The sequence below is a fragment of the Nycticebus coucang genome, chromosome 12 (assembly GCF_027406575.1).
Source record: "Nycticebus coucang isolate mNycCou1 chromosome 12, mNycCou1.pri, whole genome shotgun sequence".
Classification (NCBI taxonomy): Eukaryota; Metazoa; Chordata; class Mammalia; order Primates; family Lorisidae; genus Nycticebus; species Nycticebus coucang.
Window position 1 is genome coordinate 107,857,377 of NC_069791.1, and position 20,837 is coordinate 107,878,213.

The 20,837-nt window shown below is 45.6% G+C and overlaps 1 protein-coding gene across 2 annotated transcripts in view; it reads right to left on the minus strand.

The window, feature by feature from the left end:
* Window positions 1-20,837, minus strand: part of EMP2 (epithelial membrane protein 2) — a 45,232-nt gene that overhangs the window by 7,909 nt on the left and 16,486 nt on the right. For both annotated transcript variants that reach the window (XM_053556727.1, XM_053556728.1), the window contains exon 2: window positions 2,030-2,162. In XM_053556727.1, the coding sequence (XP_053412702.1) occupies window positions 2,030-2,107 (78 nt within the window). In that variant the 5' untranslated portion in view covers window positions 2,108-2,162. The remainder of the gene's footprint in view (window positions 1-2,029; window positions 2,163-20,837) is intronic.

Consider the following 20,837-nt stretch of genomic DNA (forward strand, 5'->3'; position numbering starts at 1 on the left):
TTCTAACCAGCTCCAGGTGATGCCCTCCTGCTGGTCTGCTGAAGAGGAGGCCCAGGCCCTCATAGAGTGTAAGACAAAGTTGAGCTGAGCTGGTGGTAATCAGAGCAGATGGTCATCCCTTCCACCAGAACTACAAGGGGATGCAAAGGTGGAGTAAGAAAACCATGCGATCTAGGCGGGAGGCCTGGGATGGAGGGAATGACCAGACCAGATGGACGGGACTTTCCCGCCTGCAGCCCAGATGCGTTCATTTCCCTCTGCGCTTCTGTAGCTCCCTCCCACCCACCCAACCCCAGATGGTCTTCTTGCTTCTCATCCTCCCAAAGACTGGACCTACCCCCTCCCCATCCAGTCAACAGACATTCACTGAGCTCCTACTACAGGCCCAGAGACAATGCTGAGCACAACTTCAAATGCATCATGAACATCGTCAGGCTCAGGAACAGGAAAAAGCCACCTGCATCTTCCCAGTAAGTGCTGGATGACAAGAACACCCTGGGCGGGGGGTGGGGGGCGATAGGATGCACTGCTATTCGGGGGCACGTGCATTTTCTGCCTCCATGTCTGTCTATCCCTTTCACTAAGTCTGGGACCTTTTCAGGATCCCAAAGGACTGACTAGATGCAAGAAATGAAAAAGGAGATTCTAAAAGAACATTCAATACTGTGTTTCACAGACAGTGGGCCATTTGGATGGTGGAGTCCAGATACCCATAGCATTAATGTGATCCCTGCCTGGGCCGCTCACAGCAGCTTGGCAAGAACCTCCTCAACCCAAATACAATCACTGTCCTCATCTTCCCTGGCAGGGTCGGGGACCAGGAGCCTCTGGAATAGTTCAAATCCTGGCTCTGCCACTTCCTACAGTGTAAACTCCACCAAGTACCCAAACTTCACAGAGGCTCAGTTCCCTACAGGTAAACCAGTGCAAGGAGAGAACCTAGTGAGTGCAGCTGAAGGGAGGATCACAGGAGATGATGTGCAGACAAGGGCTCACCCCAGCCCCAGCCCTGGTAATGGCTCTCTTGGTGACAGGTGTTATCATTGTTATGATGATTAATCAACAAGAGTCCTGTACACAGGTAGAGTTGGTGGCCACTCAGATGGTGCACTTCTGAGTTCTGAGCAATGTTTGTGCCCCTTAAATATCTCCACAGTGTGAAGTTATCAGGATGGAAGCCAGGTCTTGGGATCAGCATATGGGCCATAGATGAGCTCCACTAGAAACCTTTACTTCCTGCCTGGAGAGATACTAATCTATGACAAAGGGTTATTTATCCAATACGTTCCTGCCGTCTGGCTGCAAGCTGGATAGTAGAGGAAAGAGTCATGTGGGACGGCAGGGCCAGGTGGGCTCACAACAAGGGATACTAGCTGGCAGGGAGATATCCGAGGTGCAGGGAGCAGAGGTCACCTGGGGGGAACTGGGGTAGTAGCACTCTGCAGAGGGTGGTTTTGCTTCCTAGGGATCTTTGGTAATGTCCAAAGACATTTTTGGGGGCGGCGCCTGTGGCTCAAAGGAGTAGAGTGCTGGCCCCATATACCAGAGGTGGTGGGTTCAAACCCGGCCCCGGCCAAAAACTGCAAAAAAAAAAAAAAAAAAAAAAAGACATTTTTGGTTGTCACAACCAGAGGTGGGGTTGCTATTAGCATCTACCGGGTAAAGACCAGAGATGCTGCTAACTCCTACAGTGAGCAGGAAGGGTCAGCCAGCCCCAAGTGACACAGTGGCGAGGCTGGGACTCTGACTGAGGGGACAGCTGAATGCACATGACATCCTTGAAGGGCTTCCTAGAGCCAGGCTCCGTGGAGGAATCTGAGATGAGAGGACAAAGGTCCTGCCCTCTAGACCTGCACATGGGATACTCCAGAAGCCCCATCGGTAGGCCAGGAGTCCTCAGTCCGGGGTTCAGAAGATGGGCATGCCTCAGGAGGGAGGACGCCCCCAAACCATGACCTCAGCCCTGCCCCTACTGAGTGGTGAGGTGGACATGGTGGTTCTGTGCCGGTCAGCAGGAAAGGGCACTTACGTTGTCAATAGTGGCGATGAACAGCAAGGCTGCAGAGGTGATGTGGAAGAGGATGATGAAAGCAAGGAGCACCAACATCTTCCCAGGGCACGGTGAGGCCAGGAGTCACGCTGAACGTCCAGCAAGGGATGTGCTGAAGAGGGTGACAGAGAGTCAAATTTGCCAAGGATAAAATGAAATTAAAAATAAGCACATTTGAAGCTAGGCATGGGGCCTCACGCCTGTAATACCAACACTTTGGGAGGATCACTTGAGGCCAGGAGTTTGAGCAGCCTGGGCACGATGGTAAGACCCAGTTTCTATGAAAAATAGAAAAACAAATTATCCAGGCACAGTGGTGCACAGCTGTAGTCTCAGCTATGGGGAGGAAGCGTGGGGAGGATGGCTTAAGCCCAAGAAATCAAAGTTACAGTGAGCTATGAGGGTGCCACTGCATTCTAGCCTGGGTGACAGAGGGAGAGTTTATCTCTAAAAAAATTTTTTTAAATAAAATTTTAGTGGGATCTTAGAAAACAGCTCTTTTCATCTTCCTTCACCTGGAGACTTTACTTTACAAAAAAGTCTGGCATGAAGACTATTCGTTGTTAGATCCAAATGCCAAATATTCCTTGTGGAGAAGGTGGGGTGAGGACCCATGACACTCCCTAATCCAGAAAAGCACTGTGCTTTTTATTATTTATTTATTTATTTATTTATTTTGAGACAGAGCCTCAAACTGTTGCCCTGGGTAGAGTGCTGGGCATCACAGCTCACAGCAACCTCCAACTCCTGGACTTAAGTGATTCTCTTACCTCAGCCTCCCAGATCTGGTGTATGTGGCTGGCGCCTTAGCTGCTTGAGCTGCAGGCGCTGAGCCCATTATGCCTTTTAAACACACCACAGGCACCCAGTCAGGAGAGAGTAGCTCTGTGTGTGTTGATATGTTCCTGACCCCACAGGCACCTGCCTTGATCCCACGTCCCAGGAGCTCATAGTCTGAAGATTCATTATCAGAGTCCCTGCTTCATAACAAAGCATAAGTTATCATAATACAAAAATATTTCCTGGCTCAGCGCCTGTAGCTCAGCGGCCGGGGCGCCAGCCACATACACTGGAGCTGGCAGGTTCGAACCCAGCCCGGGCCTGCCAAACATCAGTGACAACTACAATCAAAAAACAGCCAGGCGGGCGGCGCCTGTGGCTCAGTGAGTAGGGCGCCGGCCCCATATGCCGAGGGTGGCGAGTTCAAACCCAGCCCCGGCCAAACTGCAACAAAAAAATAGCCGGGCGTTGTGGCGCCGCCTGTAATCCCAGCTGCTCGGGAGGCTGAGGCAAGAGAATCGCGTAAGCCCAAGAGTTAGAGGTTGCTGTGAGCCGTGTGACGCCACAGCACTCTACCGAGGGCGGTACAGTGAGACTCTGTCGCTACAAAAAGAAAAAAAAAAAACAGCCACGCATTGTGGTGGGTACCTATAGTCCCAACTACTCAAGAGGCTGAGGCAGAGTTTGAGGTTGCTGTGAGCTGTGATGCCACAGCACTCTACTGAGGGCAACATAGTGAGAAACTATCTCAAAAAAAAAAAAATTTCCTGATGATCTGACCATTTATAAAATGAATTTATGAAATAAATCCTAACTCAAACACCCCTCCTCGTAATATCTATCCCTCATTTGAACAATATCGAACCCTCAAAATACAAACACAATACGTGGCAGACAGCTACCATTTCATTTTCCTCTTGCTGATTGCACAAGAAGACTCCATTTCCCAGACTCCCTTGCAGTCAGGTTGGGCCCTTGTGACTAATTCTGACCTATGGGCCAGAATTGCACAGGATGTTGTTTCCAGGAGAAGGATGAGAGAGCAGGTGTATTCTCCTTGCTTTCTCTCCCTGAAGAAGTAGCGGACATGGTGCAGCTACAATACCTTGAAGCATCACACCTTGGATAGAAATTCCGATTGAAAGATGAAGTCTTCAGATATTACGCCACTAGATTTCGGGGCTTAATTTTTTTACTTTAGCAGGACAGTCTGAATAATGTACAACAGGAGGTAACTCCAAAGTGAAATTGGAAATCTTCCAAAAGAATTAGAGTTGTATTGAAAGTGACATGGCTCAAAAGGCATTAACACATGAGAAGCTGCCTGAGCTAGACAAGTTTGAAATAAATAGGAAATAATTAACATGGAAGATGTAAAAAGAAGAAAAAAAAAGGAAAGCAAAAGGAAAAGCATTCAAAGGAATTATTTGAATATCAAAAGATTAATGTCACACATGGGAAAACTGAGGAAACCTTTGAACATTTTTGCAAACATGACCATGACCTTGATTGATAAAATTGAAAGGTCAAATGAAGATGTCCTTTCCCTCTCCATCTGGTTGTCAGAGTGCAAGTGAAGGAACACTTGGCTCATTCCATAATTGCAATTGGATATTATTACTAACATTTTATAGAAAATAAAATTAATGTTTAGTTTCCTTTTTTAAAAGACTGTCCAAATCATACCTTGTTTTCACTATGATGAAATTTTAGCCCCAGTTTTATTTTTATTTATTTATTATTTATTTTTTATTTATTTAGGGGGTTTGAACCCGCCACCTCCAGCATATGGGGCCGGCGCCCTACTCCTTTGAGCCACAGGCGCCGCCCTTTAGCCCCAGTCTTATTTTTTATTTATTTATTTTTTTATTAAATCATAGCTGTGTACATTGATATGATCATGGGGCATCATTCACTAGCTTCACAGACCGTTTGACACACTTTCATCACACTGGTTAACATAGCCTTCCTGGCATTCTCTCAGTTACCGTGCCAAGACACTTATATTCCACATTTACCAAGTTTCGCATATACCCTTGAAAGATGCACCGCTGGTGTAATCCCACCAATCCCCTTCCCTCTACCCACTTCCCTTCTCCCTCCCCTCCCTTCCCCCTTCCCCCTATTCTTAGGTTGTAACTGGGTTATAGCTTTCACGTGAAAACCCTAAATTAGTTTCATAGTAGGGCTGAGTACATTGGGTACTTTTTCTTCCATTCTTGAGATACTTTACTAAGAAGAATATGTTCCAGCTCCATCCATGTAAACATGAAAGAGGTAAAGTCTCCATCTTTCTTTAAGGCTGCATAATATTCCATGGTGTACATATACCACAGTTTATTAATCCATTCGTGGATCGATGGGCACTTGGGCTTTTTCCATGACTTAGCAATTATGAATTGGGCTGCAATAAACATTCTGGTACAAATATCTTTGTTATGATGTGATTTTTGGTCTTTTGGGCATATGCCCAGTAGAGGGATTACAGGATTGAATGGCAGATCTATTTTTAGATCTCTAAGCGTTTTCCATATCTCTTTCCAAAAGGAATGTATTAATTTGCATTCCCACCAGCAGTGCAAATGTGTTCCCTTTTCTCCACATCTGCACCAACATCTCTGGTCTTGGGATTTTGTGATATAGGCTAGTCTCACTGGAGTTAGATGATATCTCAAAGTAGTTTTGATTTGCATTTCTCTGATGATTAAAGATGATGAGCATTTTTTCATACGTCTGAAGGCCGTGCGCCTGTCTTCTTCAGAGAAGTTTCTCTTCAAATCCCTTGCCCAGCCTGCGATGGGATCCCTTGTTCTTTTCTTGCTAATGCGTTTGAGTTCTCTGTGGATTCTGGTTATTAAACCTTTGTCAGAGACATAACCTGCAAATATCTTCTCCCATTCTGAGGGCTGTTTGCTTGCTTTACTTACTGTGTTCTTGGCTGTGCAGAAGCTTTTTAGTTTGATAAAGTCCCAGTAGTGTATTTTTGAAGCTGCTTCAATTGCCCGGGGGGTCCTCCTCATAAAATACTTGCCTAGACCGATTTCTTCAAGGGTTTTCCCTGCACTCTCCTCTAGTATTTTTATAGTTTCATGTCTTAAGTTTAAATCTTTAATCCAGTGAGAGTCTATCTTAGTTAATGGTGAAAGGTGTGGATCCAGTTTCAGTCCTCTGCAGGTTGCCAGCCAGTTCACCCAGCACCATTTGTTAAATAGGGAATCTTTTCCCCACTGAATGTTTTTAATTGGCTTGTCAAAGATTAAATAATGATAAGTAGCTGGATTCATCTCTTGGTTCTCTATTCTGTTCCAGACATCTACTTCTCTGTTTTTGTGCCAATACCATGCTGTTTTGATCACTATCGATTTGTAGTATAGTCTGAGGTCTGGTAGGGTAATTTCTCCTGCTTTGTTTTTATTTCTAAGTAATGTCTTGTTAGCCCCAGTTTTAAATGGACTGGTATGCACACACACATTTTCTCTTCTCCTTGAGAACCAGTTACATAAACCATACCTCTTTATATCTGAATACCTTAGGGTGCAGGCTCGGTGCCCATAGCTCAGTGAGTAGGGTGCTGGCCACATACACCGAGGCTGGCAGATTTGAGCTTGGCCTCAGTCAGCTAAAACAACAATGACTTCTGCAACAAATAAATAGCCAGGTGTTGTGGTGGGTGCCTGTAGTCCCAGCTATTCGGGAGGCTGAGGTAAGAGAATCACTTGAGCCCAAGAGTTTTAGGTTGCTGTGAGCTGTGACGCCACAGCACTCTACTGAGAGTGACATAATGATACTGTCTCAAAAAAATAAATAAATAAAAATAAACAAATACCTTAGTGTGTCTTTCTGAAAAACAAAAACATTTCCTTACATAACCACGGTGTAATGATCACACTGAAGACAATGTGATATAATATTATTACCATATTTATAGTCCCTTTGCACTTTGCTCCGATTATCCCAGGAACATTCCACATTGCTTTCTTTTTTCTTGGCTCAGGGTCCAGTCCAAGATGAAACATTTTGTCATGTCTCTTTAGTCTCCTTCAGTACAGAATGTGTCCTCAGCCTTTCTTTGTATCTCACAACATTGATATTATTTGAGTATTGACTGTTGTGTAGAATGTCCCTCAAATTTGCGTTCGATGCTTCCTCATGATTTGATTCAGGTTATGTTTTGTTGAAGGAATACAACAGAAGCGTGTCCCACCAGGAGGTACAGTGTATGGCGCTGCTAACTTTGATCACTTGGTTAGGGTCTACCAGATTCTTTCACCGTACATTTTCCCTTTGCAATTAAAAAATAATTCGTGGGCGTGATATTTTTATTGTGGTAAAATACACATGCCATAAAATTTACCATTAGTGACTGTTGTGTGACCGGAGATGCGAACGAGCAGCAGCTTTGCTGTAGGTGTAAACTCGCTCCTGTAATTATTAAGTCCAGAAACAGACTACACGCCCTTAGAGGAGATGAAATGGTATGTAGCAAAAAACTTTATTCCCAGTTTTAGTTTTATACTCTTCCAGGCACGTATACACTTAATCCATTATCTGTTAGTCTCATCATTATCTTCTTTTACCTATTTGAAATTTAACATGAAAGGAAATTTAACTTGAAAGGAAATATTTTGTTATCATATCAATACAATCACTTTGTAGTAAACCTCTTCTTCTAAACATTGACTAATTTCCGAGCAGGGCACAAAGACGAAAATAGCCACAGGGGAACAGAATTAATAGAAGAATATCTTCAAGCATTCACTCAGTTTACTCAGTATGAAGTAATGACTGTGTCCTTCCCTCAGGGCAGAGTATCTATAGACCTCTGACAATGTGTTGTTAACATATGTCAACCCTCTGGCCAGCATCTCTGAGAAAGGGCGTCATGCCCTTGGATCTCAGGCTTCAAGGGTTGTACAGCTTCAGAGAAAAGGCCTAAGGAATTTACAACTCCAAAAAAGCCTAACTCTGTGAGTAACCCAGGGGGGTCCAGGTCTCTTTAAGCCTCTGGAAGAAAAGCAAGTCATTTTCAACTCACACTGAATTTACTTTGTGTGCTGCTTGTAGGATAAGTTTATTTCTAAATATTATCCTACAAGTGACACTTACTACACTCACACTGTTGTACATCCAACATCACTATCAAGTTCTAGAACATTTCATCACCCCTAAAAGGTACTCTGTACCTATTAAGCAATCACTTCCCACTCTCCTCTCCCTCCCCTGGTAACAACTAATCTGCTTTCTGTCTCTAGGGATTTGTTATTCTGGATATTTCATGTAAATGGAATCATACACTAAGTGGCCTTTTGTGTCTGTTTTCATTCAGCACAATGCTTCCAAGGCTCATCCATGTTATAGCATTTGTGGGGAGGTATTTTGAGCTAATGTAAAGATCCTCTTTCTTATGAAACTTTCACCCCAATAGTTTAAGCATCTACTAATATTTCTGAAATAGGATTTATTTAAAATAGCCTTTTTCTGGTACCAACTCACCCACCTCCCCTCGTGGACAGGCACCACACAAACGCCCCACCCTTCTCTGCCAGCTCTGCTGTCTGAACAGGCACATCTCACCCCACGTTCCCTGCCGGGACTGACCAATGCTGTGGGCTCACAGAAGGCCACTCCTCGAGACAATGAACCAGGAGCTATGTGGCTGCAGAACTCAGTCTGGCAGGTCCCAGCTACAATTCCGTGCATCACCACTCAGAAGAACCCAAAGAACCAGTTCAGAGATTCTTCCAATTCTTTTAAAAAGGACAAATTCCCCTTTGTTTTATCCTGCGTCATTCTCAGCAGCCATCGTATACTGCCTCCAAATGGATGCATTTCTTTTTTTTCTCTCTCTCAAATAGATGTATTTCTGACCTTGGGGGGTGGGGGCATGTACCATGCTGAACACTATGTTACTTTACTATCGGGTAGCCCGCCACAATGCCAGCTTCATCAGGGCCAGAAACTCCAGCATGATAATGGCTTCACATATCGTCCAGCTTGGATGACACAAATACATAGGGACACATAACTGAAACTTTCTAGAAAAGAAAAAAAGGGTTTAACCCATTCTTCTCTAAAGCATGGGACTCAAATATTCTAAGGCATGATTCTGGATGGTGCATTGATAGGGCATTAACACGAAATCACATAGAGAGAAAGTCCTCATTCCAATCTTTCTAAATGCACCAAGAAAAAAGACCCAGTTTGGTAGTAGTCTGTCTCTAACCCTTGTCAATTTCTTTTCCACAAAAAGAAAAGGCGAGGATTTTTCATTAGATCACAGTTCGTAGCTAAAATTAAATAACGTTTGGGGGGTTATTATATTTGAGCTTCTTTTTTTTACTAGGAAGTACTATTATTTATAATAGTGGTATAAAATATCCATTTAAAACAAATTTGTTGTTTTAAATGTGAGTCACTTAAGAAAAATGTTACGTAAGTATAAAGGACAGGGGTCTTGCATTAGCAAAAGTCCTGAGGGTGGTTCTCAAGTGCCTGATGTCTGGGAGATGTTGCTTTAAGCCCTGGGAAGGTATTCGGTTGGACTTCAGATGTGAGGAATATACTCTGCAGAGAAAGGGGTTTGTTTTTGTAAAAGTTCAAGTGAGGTCGTGAGTCTGTATAAGAGAAAGGCCTGGGGGCATACAGAGGTACCTCAAGATTGGCTTGAACCTTCTGGCACTGAGGAAAATTAGGGAATAGAGAAGTAAACATCACTCTCCCATAATGACATCTGGAATTCAGATCTCCAGTAAAAGCTAAAAAATCAGTTATAGGACTTGTGAACCCCAGGCATTGCTGGTGACCTCACCAGAGGGCTCTGGGGGAAGTTATTCATAAGCAGAGGAATCCCATGAATCTTTAGGAGGGAATAAAAATGACATTTCATTCCTGCATTTTAAGTCTACCCTCTCTGCCATGATCCCTTGTGCTAGTCTCCCAGTGCCTTTTCTGGAGAGGCAGCCACTCTTTTTTTTTTTTGAGACAGAGCCTCAAACTGTCGCCCTGGGTAGAGTGCCGTGGCGTCACAGCTCACAGCAACCTCAAACTCCTGGGCTCAAGCGATTCTCCCGCCTCCACCTCCCAAGTAGCTGGGACTACAGTGCCCACCACAACGCCCGGCTATTTTTTGGTTGCAGCCATCATTATTGTTTGGTGGGCCTGGGCTGGATTCGAACCCGCCAGCTCAGATGTATGTGGCTGGTGCCTTAGCCTCTTGAACCACAGGTGCAGAGCCAGGCAGCCACTCTTTTCAGTTTTCTATGTATCCTTCCAGGGGTATGTGTTAGGGGGAACACTCATTCCCCACTCCTCATGTTTCCGTGTGGAGAGAGCAACACTAGAGTAACACTCCTGGCTCATTGGAGGGGACATCTGTTGTCTGCTTTCTGAACTGGTGGAGCTCATCCATAAAGGGGTCTCAGTGCAGCGCTTTGCTCTTCCCCACACTACCTCCCTCCGCTCCCACAGAGCCCCAATTTCTTATGGCTGGAGGGTATTGGGGCACAGGTGCATAGACCTGAGAGCTCCAGCAAGCTCCTTTGGCCACAAGTCTAAGCTCCATTTTCCAACCAAACTTTTCTAATAATATCCCTCTAAGATCATTCTTTCCCATTCTTTCCCTACTTTTCTAATAATATCCCTCCAAGATCATTCTTTCCCATTCTTTCCCTACTTTTCTAATAATATCCCTCCAAGATCATTCTTTCCCTCCTCATTCTCAGAATGGTTGCCTGGTGTGTTCCTTTCTGTGCCTGTGACTCAATTGATTTAACTAGTTCCCTACTGGTAGCCATTTAGGTCACTTCCAGACTTTCTGTTACTTTGTACTACACTGCCATGAACACCCTTGCATTTATTTCTTTGCACATTTGCATTAGGATATGAAAGAACAGATATTCAGGAGTGGAGGCACTGAGTCAAAGACTAGCCTATTTAATTTATTTTACGTGTAGTTTTAAAACTTTAATTTACTGCAAAGCACGTGGTAGTGCTGTGTCTTGATCTTCAGAGAGTCTTCAGAGGGTATTCAAGTACTGGGCTAAGTCTTATGCATGATGAGAGTGGGTGGAAAGGGCTCTTTGACTTATGAACATCCCTTAGTTCCTCCAGAAATAGTTTAGGCCCCAGAGACGAGCCTAAGTCATCCCCAGGGCTTTTCCCAGTGGTGTGGTGGCCTTGCCACAACACACACCCACATTGTGCCCTGACCTCTTTGGTGATACTAAAGAGCAAACAACTCCCTGGGCTGCTTGTTGGATGAAGGCTGCCCCACCAAACCCACAGTGGCACTAGAATTAATCCTTTCCATTCACAAAAACCTATCTTCCCTTCAAAAAATGTAATACTGAATGCTGATCTGTCTCCCTCCTGTGCCCCTTGTCCCTGCAACCTTCAGCACTCTGCTGTTTTAGCAGCACTGGCCTGGTCTCGGTTCCCTGGAACATATGTCCCTGGAGCAGTCTCTCTGTCCCACACTCTGCTGGCTCTCAGGCACTATCGAGGTCTCAATTCAAACCTCCCCCCCTCCAAGAAATGTCCCTGACCACAACGTAACCATGCTCCCTTCCACCATAATCTATCCCATCCCCTGGTTTATTTTCTTTGCAGGACTTACATGGTCTGAGAGCACCTTATTTGTTCATTTGTTTACTGTTCATCTCCCCTCTGAACAGCTATTTGCTATTACTTCACAGTTCTAGAAACATAGAACTATAAAGGCCCTTGGAAAACTCAAAGCTTTGATTGTCCAGAGGCAGAAATGGAGGCCCAGGAAGGCTCAGACTTGCTCCCGTCTCACAGAGAGGCAGGAACAAGGCCAGGACTAGAACAGGGTCTCCTGGTCCACTTTCTATCTCAGTGGGAAACCACCCAGAAGGTCCACAACAATCTTTCAAGAGTCAACAACCATTTCCCAAAAGGCTCTATCACGTTCAAGCACAACTTCAGTATACAGTACAAATCATGTTATTTTTCCTTTTGCAATCTTCTCAGGAGCAGAGCAGAATATTCTAAAAGGCCGCCTGAGTTTGGGCATTTACCTACATGCAGGTAGGAGACTGTAACAAATGAGTAGTTCCTGTCTGAAAATCAAAGTCCTATGATACGCAGAACTTATCTTTAAAAATGTTTTGATTTATATAAGACAGGTGATGCTTTTTCTTTTCTTTTCTTTCTTTTTTTTTTTAAGAAAAGATATAATAGAATCAAAAGGCATCTGATGGAAAACCACAGGCTTTTGCCTACCCCAGTCCTGCTCCCTGCAAGCAACCACTTTCAACTCGTTCAGCTATTCCCACTACCACCATCTCTCTATATTTATAGACAATATCCATGTACTTCTATTTCCCAAGTTATTTATTATTATTAACTTTCTGCTTTAGGAAAAGCTTCTCTCGCCATCATTTGCCCTCCATCTTCCTCCTCCCATCATCCCAATACAGTCTAAACTTAGATTAATAATTATCATTTATATCATTACCCAGCAAATATTATATACTGCAGAGTCAAATAGTGTACTATGATTGCGCTTTTTCTTTTCCCTAGAATTTCTAGTAGCCTGCCTTCCTTTCTCTCTCTGTGGTTCCAACTATTTCCTACATTTCTTCAGTTCTTGCCAATTTTTTTATAGTTCCCAGTCTTCTGTTTTAGAACCCCAGAAGCAAAGCAAATGCGTGGTTTCAGTTATGCGCCTGTGCACCTTCTCCAGCCAGTCACTCTCCCAACTCTGCCCTCCCCTGCTCTCTGCCATGTGCAGCCTCAGCAGCTGCTGCTGTCACAAGACAAGTAGGACAAACCATCCACGGATGGTATTCTTCAGGGAAGACAGCAAATTCTCTCCTAACAGTGGTCAGTGCACCAGGGGCTGGCATAACTCCAAGACAGGTGGGAGGTAAAGCAGATATGTGGGGAAGGGGTCATCCCACGTGAAAAGGAGAGTCATCACGATTAGGAGTCAAGTTGCAGTTCACACAGTGCGTCTGGCAATGGGTCTTCACGCCAAACTTATGAAGCTGGCAGAGTAAAGTATCATTATCCCTATTTTACAGATGAGAAACCAAAGCTCCCAAAGGCTCTGAGGCCAAAGCCTCTGTGATTTGCCCACGTTTGCGGGACTGAAACATAAATCCCCGGTTTTCCGATTCCAAATACAAGGCATTTTTCTACTCCCCTCTTTCCTACTCATATGCCCAGGGCCTCATAAAAACCACACAGCAGCCTAATTAAAATCAGGCAAGAAGGCACAGGGTGGCATCCAATCATCTTTGTGTCTTTTACCTTTGTCTGGATTCTCTCGAGCTTTAGGCCAGGGAGGAGGGACTTGCGAAAGCGTCTTCTCTCGACACTGGCCTATTCGCCAAAGTTGAGACATGACTGGGCTAATTAAGAGAGGGCCTCATTAAGAACTATACTTTAGTCTTCATTTGCACCAAAAACAGGGTTTTTTGCATTTTCACCCTGTTAGCTCACTGGCCCTGCTGGAATCATTTGCCGTCATTATGGATCTACTCTGAGATTGGTTTGGATTACAGAGTTTTTCTTGATATTTACAATCATTCACACGTGGCAGGATGGACTCAATTCTGTTTTCTAAACATAGGGTAGTGTATCCTGTTTCCCAGACACTCAGGTGGACTCATAGAGTTCAATACGTTGCCTGGACACCTTAACCTTGGCTCAGGTGCATTGTAGGTACCCTGGTAAGCTGTCTCCAGAGAGAAGGCATTTTATGAAATCCCCATAGAAGTAGTCACAAAAAATAATACAGAACATGGAATATTAAGATTGAGATTTTCTTTTTTCTTTGTTTTGAGACAGAATCTCAAGATGTCGCCCTGGGCAGAAAGCGATAGTGTCATAGCTCACAGCAACCTCCAACTCTTGGGCTCAAGCAATCCTCTTGCCTCAGTTTTTGTTTTTAGTAGAGATGGGGTCTTGCTTTTGCTCAGGCCAGTCTCAAACTCATGAGCTCAAGCCATCCACCCACCTCGGCCTCCCAGAGTGTTAGGATTATAGGTATGAGCCACCACACCCAGCCTAGGATTGAGACCCTCTCCTCTCCTCTTCCCTCCTCTCCCCTCTCCTCTCCTCTTTCTCTCTTTCTTTATTGAGATAGAGTCTCACTCTGTCACCCTGAGTAGAGTGCCATGGCATCATAGTTCACAGCAACCTCAACCTCTTGAGGGTTCAAGTGATCCTCTTGCCTCAGCCTCCCAAGTAGCTGGGACTACAGGCACCTGCTACAGCGCCCGGCTAATTTTTCTATTTTTACTAGATACGGGGTCTCTCTCTTGCTCCAGCTGGTCTTGAACTTCTGAACTCAAGCCATCCACCCACTTCGGCCTTCTAGAGTGTTAGGATTATAAGTGTGAGCCACCGTACTCAGACAGGATTGAGATTTTAAACAAAATTTTTCTGAAAGGAAAAACAATCCGCACTCCTGGGTAGGAGAAGCATCACACAGGTTTCCTCCAGCAGCAACCGGAGTCCTCTGGGCAGCAGAACTGGGGTGTACAGGGCTGAGGAGGAGGAGTGAGAGGGAGGAGGAAGGGGTGCGGCCCCAGGAAGGGGGGTGGGGCTATGGAAATTCTGCACACGGAATGGAACATTTGTGGCTCAGCACATCTCAATTTTTAAAGGTTGACAGGAAGAGGGACAGTGCCTGCAGAAATGTTCATCCTGACCTTGTGTAACAAACAAGCTTACTGAGAACTGGCTCTACAGAGGGGCTGCTCTGCTATGTGTCCATCAGTGCTTCCCTACAGTGCGTGGGAGAGTGTTTATGATGCGTGTGAGTGTGTGTGTGTGTGTGTGTGTGTGTGTGTGTGTGGCCACCGATGGTGAAACAGCCCTACTAGGGGTCTGTGGGTAAGTAAGCCCCCACAGACAGTGTAAGGGTCCGCTCCCATCCTCTCCTTCATAAAAACACTAATCTCCACCCTGGGAGCCCCATGCCCTGCTTGCTGTTGCCAAAAGGAAACGGCTTTGGCACATGCTGCGTTACGTGCAAGTGAACAAGAGAGTGGCCGGCTGGCTTCCCGCGGAGAAAGAACAACGTGCTGTTAGGATGACCGCTCAGTCCACCCAGCTCCATTCCCACCCTCAGGAGTCCTTCCTACAATTTAGACCATTCTCAGCCTGAGTTGGATTCTTTTCCCAGAATTGTGGGCAAAGGGACAATCCCGAGGGGTGGAAACTTTCAACACTGAACTGAGATGTTTGGCAGCTGGGTACCCGGTCAGTCTCCCAAACCAGAAATGCCCCCCCTCATAGCTCTTGCTCAAACGTCAGGGAGGCTCTGGCACCAAATCCTGGGGGAGGTTGTACTGGTGAGCAACCAGGCCACGAGGGACTCCAAGGTCTGCTCTGAGTCAGGCTGGCCAGAACCCAGGCTCCTCCCACTGTCTACAGGACTCTGAGGGGACAGAGGCTTTGGCCTCTGTTTTCAGGAAGACAGAGGTCAGCTCAGCCTTGTGCCCTGATATCTGGACACAAGCCAGCTGGGACTATCAAGGGCTCCATGATGCCCTGGGGATGGCGGAAGCCCATTTGTTCTGGGCTGTCCAGTTTCACACTCCCTGTGGCTGGGGCACTGGGCACAAAGTCAACATTTGGCTCTGTCCGGAAATGGCAGCAGGCAGGACATAGGAATTTGGCAGTGCTCCAGGGCAGAAGCCACTGAGGATGATTCTGTCTGAGTGGCCCTGGGTCTTCTAATCCGTGGCAGTAATAATAAACACAACTTTAACAATAATGACAGCCAACATTTGTCCCTCGTGTGTATACTATTCACTATTCTAAGCTCTTCATATGTAATAACGTATCCATGCCTCACCAAAACACTATGATATAGGTATTATAATTAGGTTCATTTTGTAGGTAAAGAAAATAAGGTGCAGAGAAGTTAAGCAACTTCCCCAAGGTCACACAGCTAGTAAAGGCAAGAGCTGGGATCTGAACTCAGGCAGTTTGGTACCAGAGAAACCAGCATGCAGCCTGGCCTAAGTCAGAATTTCCCTTTCCTTTCAGAGTCCTGCTACTTTAAGGCCTGATCAGGGATCTATCCAAAGTCCTAGGGCCATATCTGGCTTCCCATGCTGGCCACTGGTCATTGCTATGTCATTCTTCCAGGCCCCACATCCTGGGACATGCTTTTGAAGCACACTGGAGACAAGGGAAGCCGAGAACACAAAGTCAGCCCAGAGCCTCAGGCGGAGGCTCTCCCATTCACTGCCTACAGGCCAGACACCTGTCGGCAAGAAACAGCCTGTCGTAGGAACAGACAAGAGCTGCAATCCATTTTGCAGGGGAACAATCAAAGTTAAGCAGTTTGTTCACATCATCCCGTTTGCAGGTGACAGAGCCAGGGCTCAAAGCCCCACCTTCTGATTACTAGCTGATTGCCTCTTCTTTAAAATTATAAAGTGAGAATTTATTGAGTACCCACCATGTACCAACCCCCGGTGATACATGGATGAGTAATCATGCTCTGTGTGCCCGGGGAGCTGCTGAGTCCGTGGAGGACAAGGAAGTGCAGACAGACATGGAGAGACAGACACATGCTGTGACCCTGTGCTGGGTGGGGGCATCGTCGGAAGCCTTGTCAAAGAAGTGACACTGAGCAAGGTCTCTGAGGATGGAGGGGTTGGCAGGCAGTGCTGTGGGGAAAGGGTGCTGCCGGGGAGGGGTGCAGGATATCCCAAGGCATGGAACAGCCCACAGCAAAGGAGAGCACGTGCCTGGCTGGGCGGCGAGATGGGTCACAACTCTAGGCTGGGGGAGAAGCTTAAGTGACCTTAGAGGCCAGAGAAAGGAAAGGGAATGTTACCCTGGATGCTGTGGGGGCTGGGGAGGGTTTGTAAGCAGAAAAGGCGTAAGATCTGCTGCTAGAAAAAAAAAAAATACTCCACAGTATCACCATCAGGAGGATGGAACAAAAGGAGGTGAACTTGGGAAAACTGCCAGAGAAGCCCTGGTGCGAAATGAACAGGGTCTTGACTGTGGTAGGAACAGAGGGAGGGCAGAAGGGAAGGGGCGGAGAGAGCTTCTGGAAGCAGAGCTGACAGGACAGGATTCTGGTTTGATGATCTGAACTCGGATCAGGCAGGAAGAGCTCATCCGAAGGAGAAGGGAAACAGATCCTTTGGTTTTAGAAATGTCTATCCATGAACTACAATCAGAAATGTGTCCAGCGGTTGAAAGTACAGGCAAGACTGTCACTCAGGAGAAAACAGGAGCTAGGAACAGAAACCCTGGCTCCTGGGTGTGGGACAGCAGGCAAGGCCCCTACCCTGCAAGAGGAGGACATGGAGGAGACCAGGCCAGAGTAGGAGGCCACAGGGTGGGCACAGAAGGGGGAGAGCCACCAAGGGCAACAGCAGGATCTGAAGCCAAGAGGAGACCAGAAACCAGGGATCAGGAGGGAGAATCAGCTCCTTGGCAGACTAGGTGACTACAGTTTTAGTGGAATAAACAAAAGCTTGTTATTTTTCTCTCCGTAGCAGCTCTCACAGCTGGGTGTCCCAGTGTGGCTGTAACTTGGGTTACAAATCCACCACAGTGTCTGTGCAGGTTGGCATTTCCAGCACTCGGATCAGCACCTGGCTCTCAGGTGGTGTTCTATGAACAGGGGTTGAATGAATGACTAAAGAAGCCAGATTTCAAGGTGCTAAGTAAGGGCTGACAAAACGTAAAGAAATGGAATTAGTCTTTTTTTCCCCCCTAAGTTTGGCAATAAGAAGAGGAAAAAAAAAAATTATCAAGGAGTCCCTTCCCATAGAGAAAACTCCAGGCCCAGATGGCTTCACTGGTGAATTCTCCCAAACACGTACGGAAGAATAATACCAATTCTACACAAACTGTCCCAAGAAATTGAAAAGGAAGGACCACCACCACCACCACCTTGCCAACTCATTACATGTGGCTGGCATTAGCCTGACCCCAAAACTAGACTAAGACTTTACAAAAGAAAAGACAAAGACCAATATCCCTCAAATATCCTAGCAGAAAAAAAAAAGTTAACAATATTTTTAGCAGATCAAATTCTCTCTTTAAGAAATGGAATCTAGGGCGGCGCCTGTGGCTCAGTGAGTAGGGCGCCGGCCCCATATACCGAGGGTGGCGGGTTCAAACCCGGCCCCGGCCAAACTGCAACCAAAAAATAGCCGGGCGTTGTGGCGGGCGCCTGTAGTCCCAGCTACTCGGGAGGCTGAGGCAAGAGAATCGCTTAAGCCCAGGAGTTGGAGGTTGCTGTGAGTTGTGTGAGGCCACGGCACTCTACCGAGGGCCAGAAAGTGAGACTCTGTCTCTACAAAAAAAAAAAAAAAAAAAAAAAAAGAAATGGAATCTATATCCCCAACCACCAAAACCCCAGCTGGCCTATGATTTTATTAATTAAAGATAGCAAAAACATGATACTGAGTCAATGCTAAGACAAGTCCTCAAGAGGCCTCATGCACATCTATTCTCTCTCTCTCTATCTCTCCCTCTCTCTCTTTCTCACTCTCACTCTTTTTCTCTCTTCTCTCCAACAACCACATGAACAAGCCTGGGCTAGAGACCAGGAAACCAGCTGGAGGATAGACTAACTTTTCCAGCCAAGGCCACCCGAGACCACCCAGTCCCCAGCTGACCTACGAGCTGGCAACAGATACATAAGTGAGCCCAGCTGAGATCAGGAAAACCACCCTGCTGAGCCCAGCCCAAATTGCCCTACCTTAAGAATCATGAACAAAATTAATGTTTTCTCTTTTAAGCCATTTACACTTTAGGGTGATTTGTTACCCACTGAGAATTGATATAGGGGAGACACTGTCTCATTAGATTCAGAGTTCCTCAAGGACAGAAACCATGTCTCAGTCACCTCCCTCAGTGCTCAACATTGCTCAGCAAATATTTGTTGAATATTTGTGCAGCTTTTGTAGAACAGCTAATAACTGCATTCTGCCAATGACTGCTGCTTGACCCTGTCAATTAAAGAGTTTGCTGCTGGCTGATGTAATCCAAGGAGCTCCCTGTAATTATACCACCCAGCAAACCCACACCACAGCCCAGAGAGGATTGGTAGCATAGCTATAGGCACATAGCATGTCAGTCTGAGGGTGAGGTTGATTTGGATTAAATTGCAAGGACTGAGGAGCTGTCGAAGTCCAGGTGTTCCTCACCCTTATACCCATTACATTAATAATGTTCTCTTCTTCACAGAGTACCTTGTACAAGTGACTTTCAAGTAATCCCCAGGAGATCAGTTACACTCAGCTTAATAGCCTTTTCCTTTTTCATAAGTGACAAGAGTTGTCATTTCAGTAGATGGATTTTGCTGGCAAGTTACAGACTGTGCCCCCACGGCCTACAACTCAGCCAGGCCCAAAGAGCCCCCAGACCAGGAAACTAAGGCCCCACCTGGTTAACCTGTAAGTTAACAGAGGTAGAGGACAGAGGGTAGAAGGAAGACAAGCAGGAATTAATTCAAGCAAAATGAGGTAAGATCACAGAGCTGAGCTAGACTGACTGGACTGTCATCCAGCAGCTTAAAACACTCAATGACTCAGTTTTCCCATTTGTAAAGTGGGGGTGACACTGGAACACCTACCTCTGAACTACTGGGAAATAATTAGGTGAAAGTGATTAGAACAGCATGTGGCACATAGCAAACATCATGGATGTGTTACTAAGCATCTCTAACATTCCTGTCAAAAGGTTAGGATCACCAGGCCTTGCCCTTCCCCAGAGAGCCAGCGTTCTCACATCCTGTCCCCTGCCACCATTATTGGACAGGAGCCGCCAAGCAGAAATAAACCACTAGGGCAGTCTCTGGGAGGGAAGGAAGTGCAAACAGGCAACAGGCAGCTCAGGACATGTGGATAGTTAGGGGACATTTCAGGCACTGTCCCAGCTGCACTTATGTTGATGTTTCCCCTGATCTGTCATTCCCACACAGCCTAGCTTACTCACTTTTAAAATATTACATTTTTTAAAAAGAAAACCTTATATCACAACGGGAATGGAAAGTCAGCATCACCTCCCATAAATAGAGAGTGCTGGAAAAAGTAAATACAATGAAAACAAAGCATTGTTATTAAATTCCAGCTAGAAGCTCTTGCTACTAAGCAGTTCTATTTCTTTGCTATAACAGGATGTCACACACGTTTGGGAAGTTTTGAAGACATATTAGCACAAAACCGAGGTTTCCTCTTTGAAGAGGTGAAAGGAATTTAAAAGGGAGTGATTTGAAAGGGATTCTGTTTTACTGAAAGCTATGGGTCTGAGATAGTTCATTTTGTGTATAACCCTGGCTGGGCCCCAGGGTTCTGTGAGGATGTTTGGGGATGAGATTCACATCTGAATCAGTGGACTCTAAGTCAAGTAGATGACCCTCCCTAATGTGTGTGGTCCTCATCCTATCAGTTGAAGGCCTGGATAGAACAAAAGGTGGACTTCCTCCACACAGGAAGGAATTCTGCCAGATTGGACTGCTGCATCAGCTCTTTCCTGGGCCTCTAGCCCGCCAGCTCACCCTGCAGATTTTGGACTTGCCAGCCTCCATAATCACATGAGCCAATTTCTTAAAATAAATCTCTCTCTAAGAATGAGGTATGACAATTAAGTTTGTGAACTTGCCCGTGTGTGCTTACGTTGGCAGCACCATACAAACAACTCGGCAAGGTTTTATAACTTTGGTATATCAGTGTCTCACAGTTGTGGCTGTGTTTTGCTGAGTGGTGTTCATTATTGTTGCTGTGTGGTTTTGTACCTGTGCCATTATGAGAATGTCGTAGCTTGAATTAGAGCAATGAACAAACATGTAAATTTCTTGTTAAAACTTATGGAGAGTGAAAGCGAAATCAGGGACATGTTAGTCCAAGTTTATGGGAATAATGCCATGAAGAAAATGGCAGTACAAATGGATTAAAGGTTTTTCTGAGGCAAGAGAAAGCATCGCTGATGAAGAGAAGTCAGGGCAGAGACTAAAGAGCAGAACTGTTAAAAACATTGCCAAAATTCATCAAAT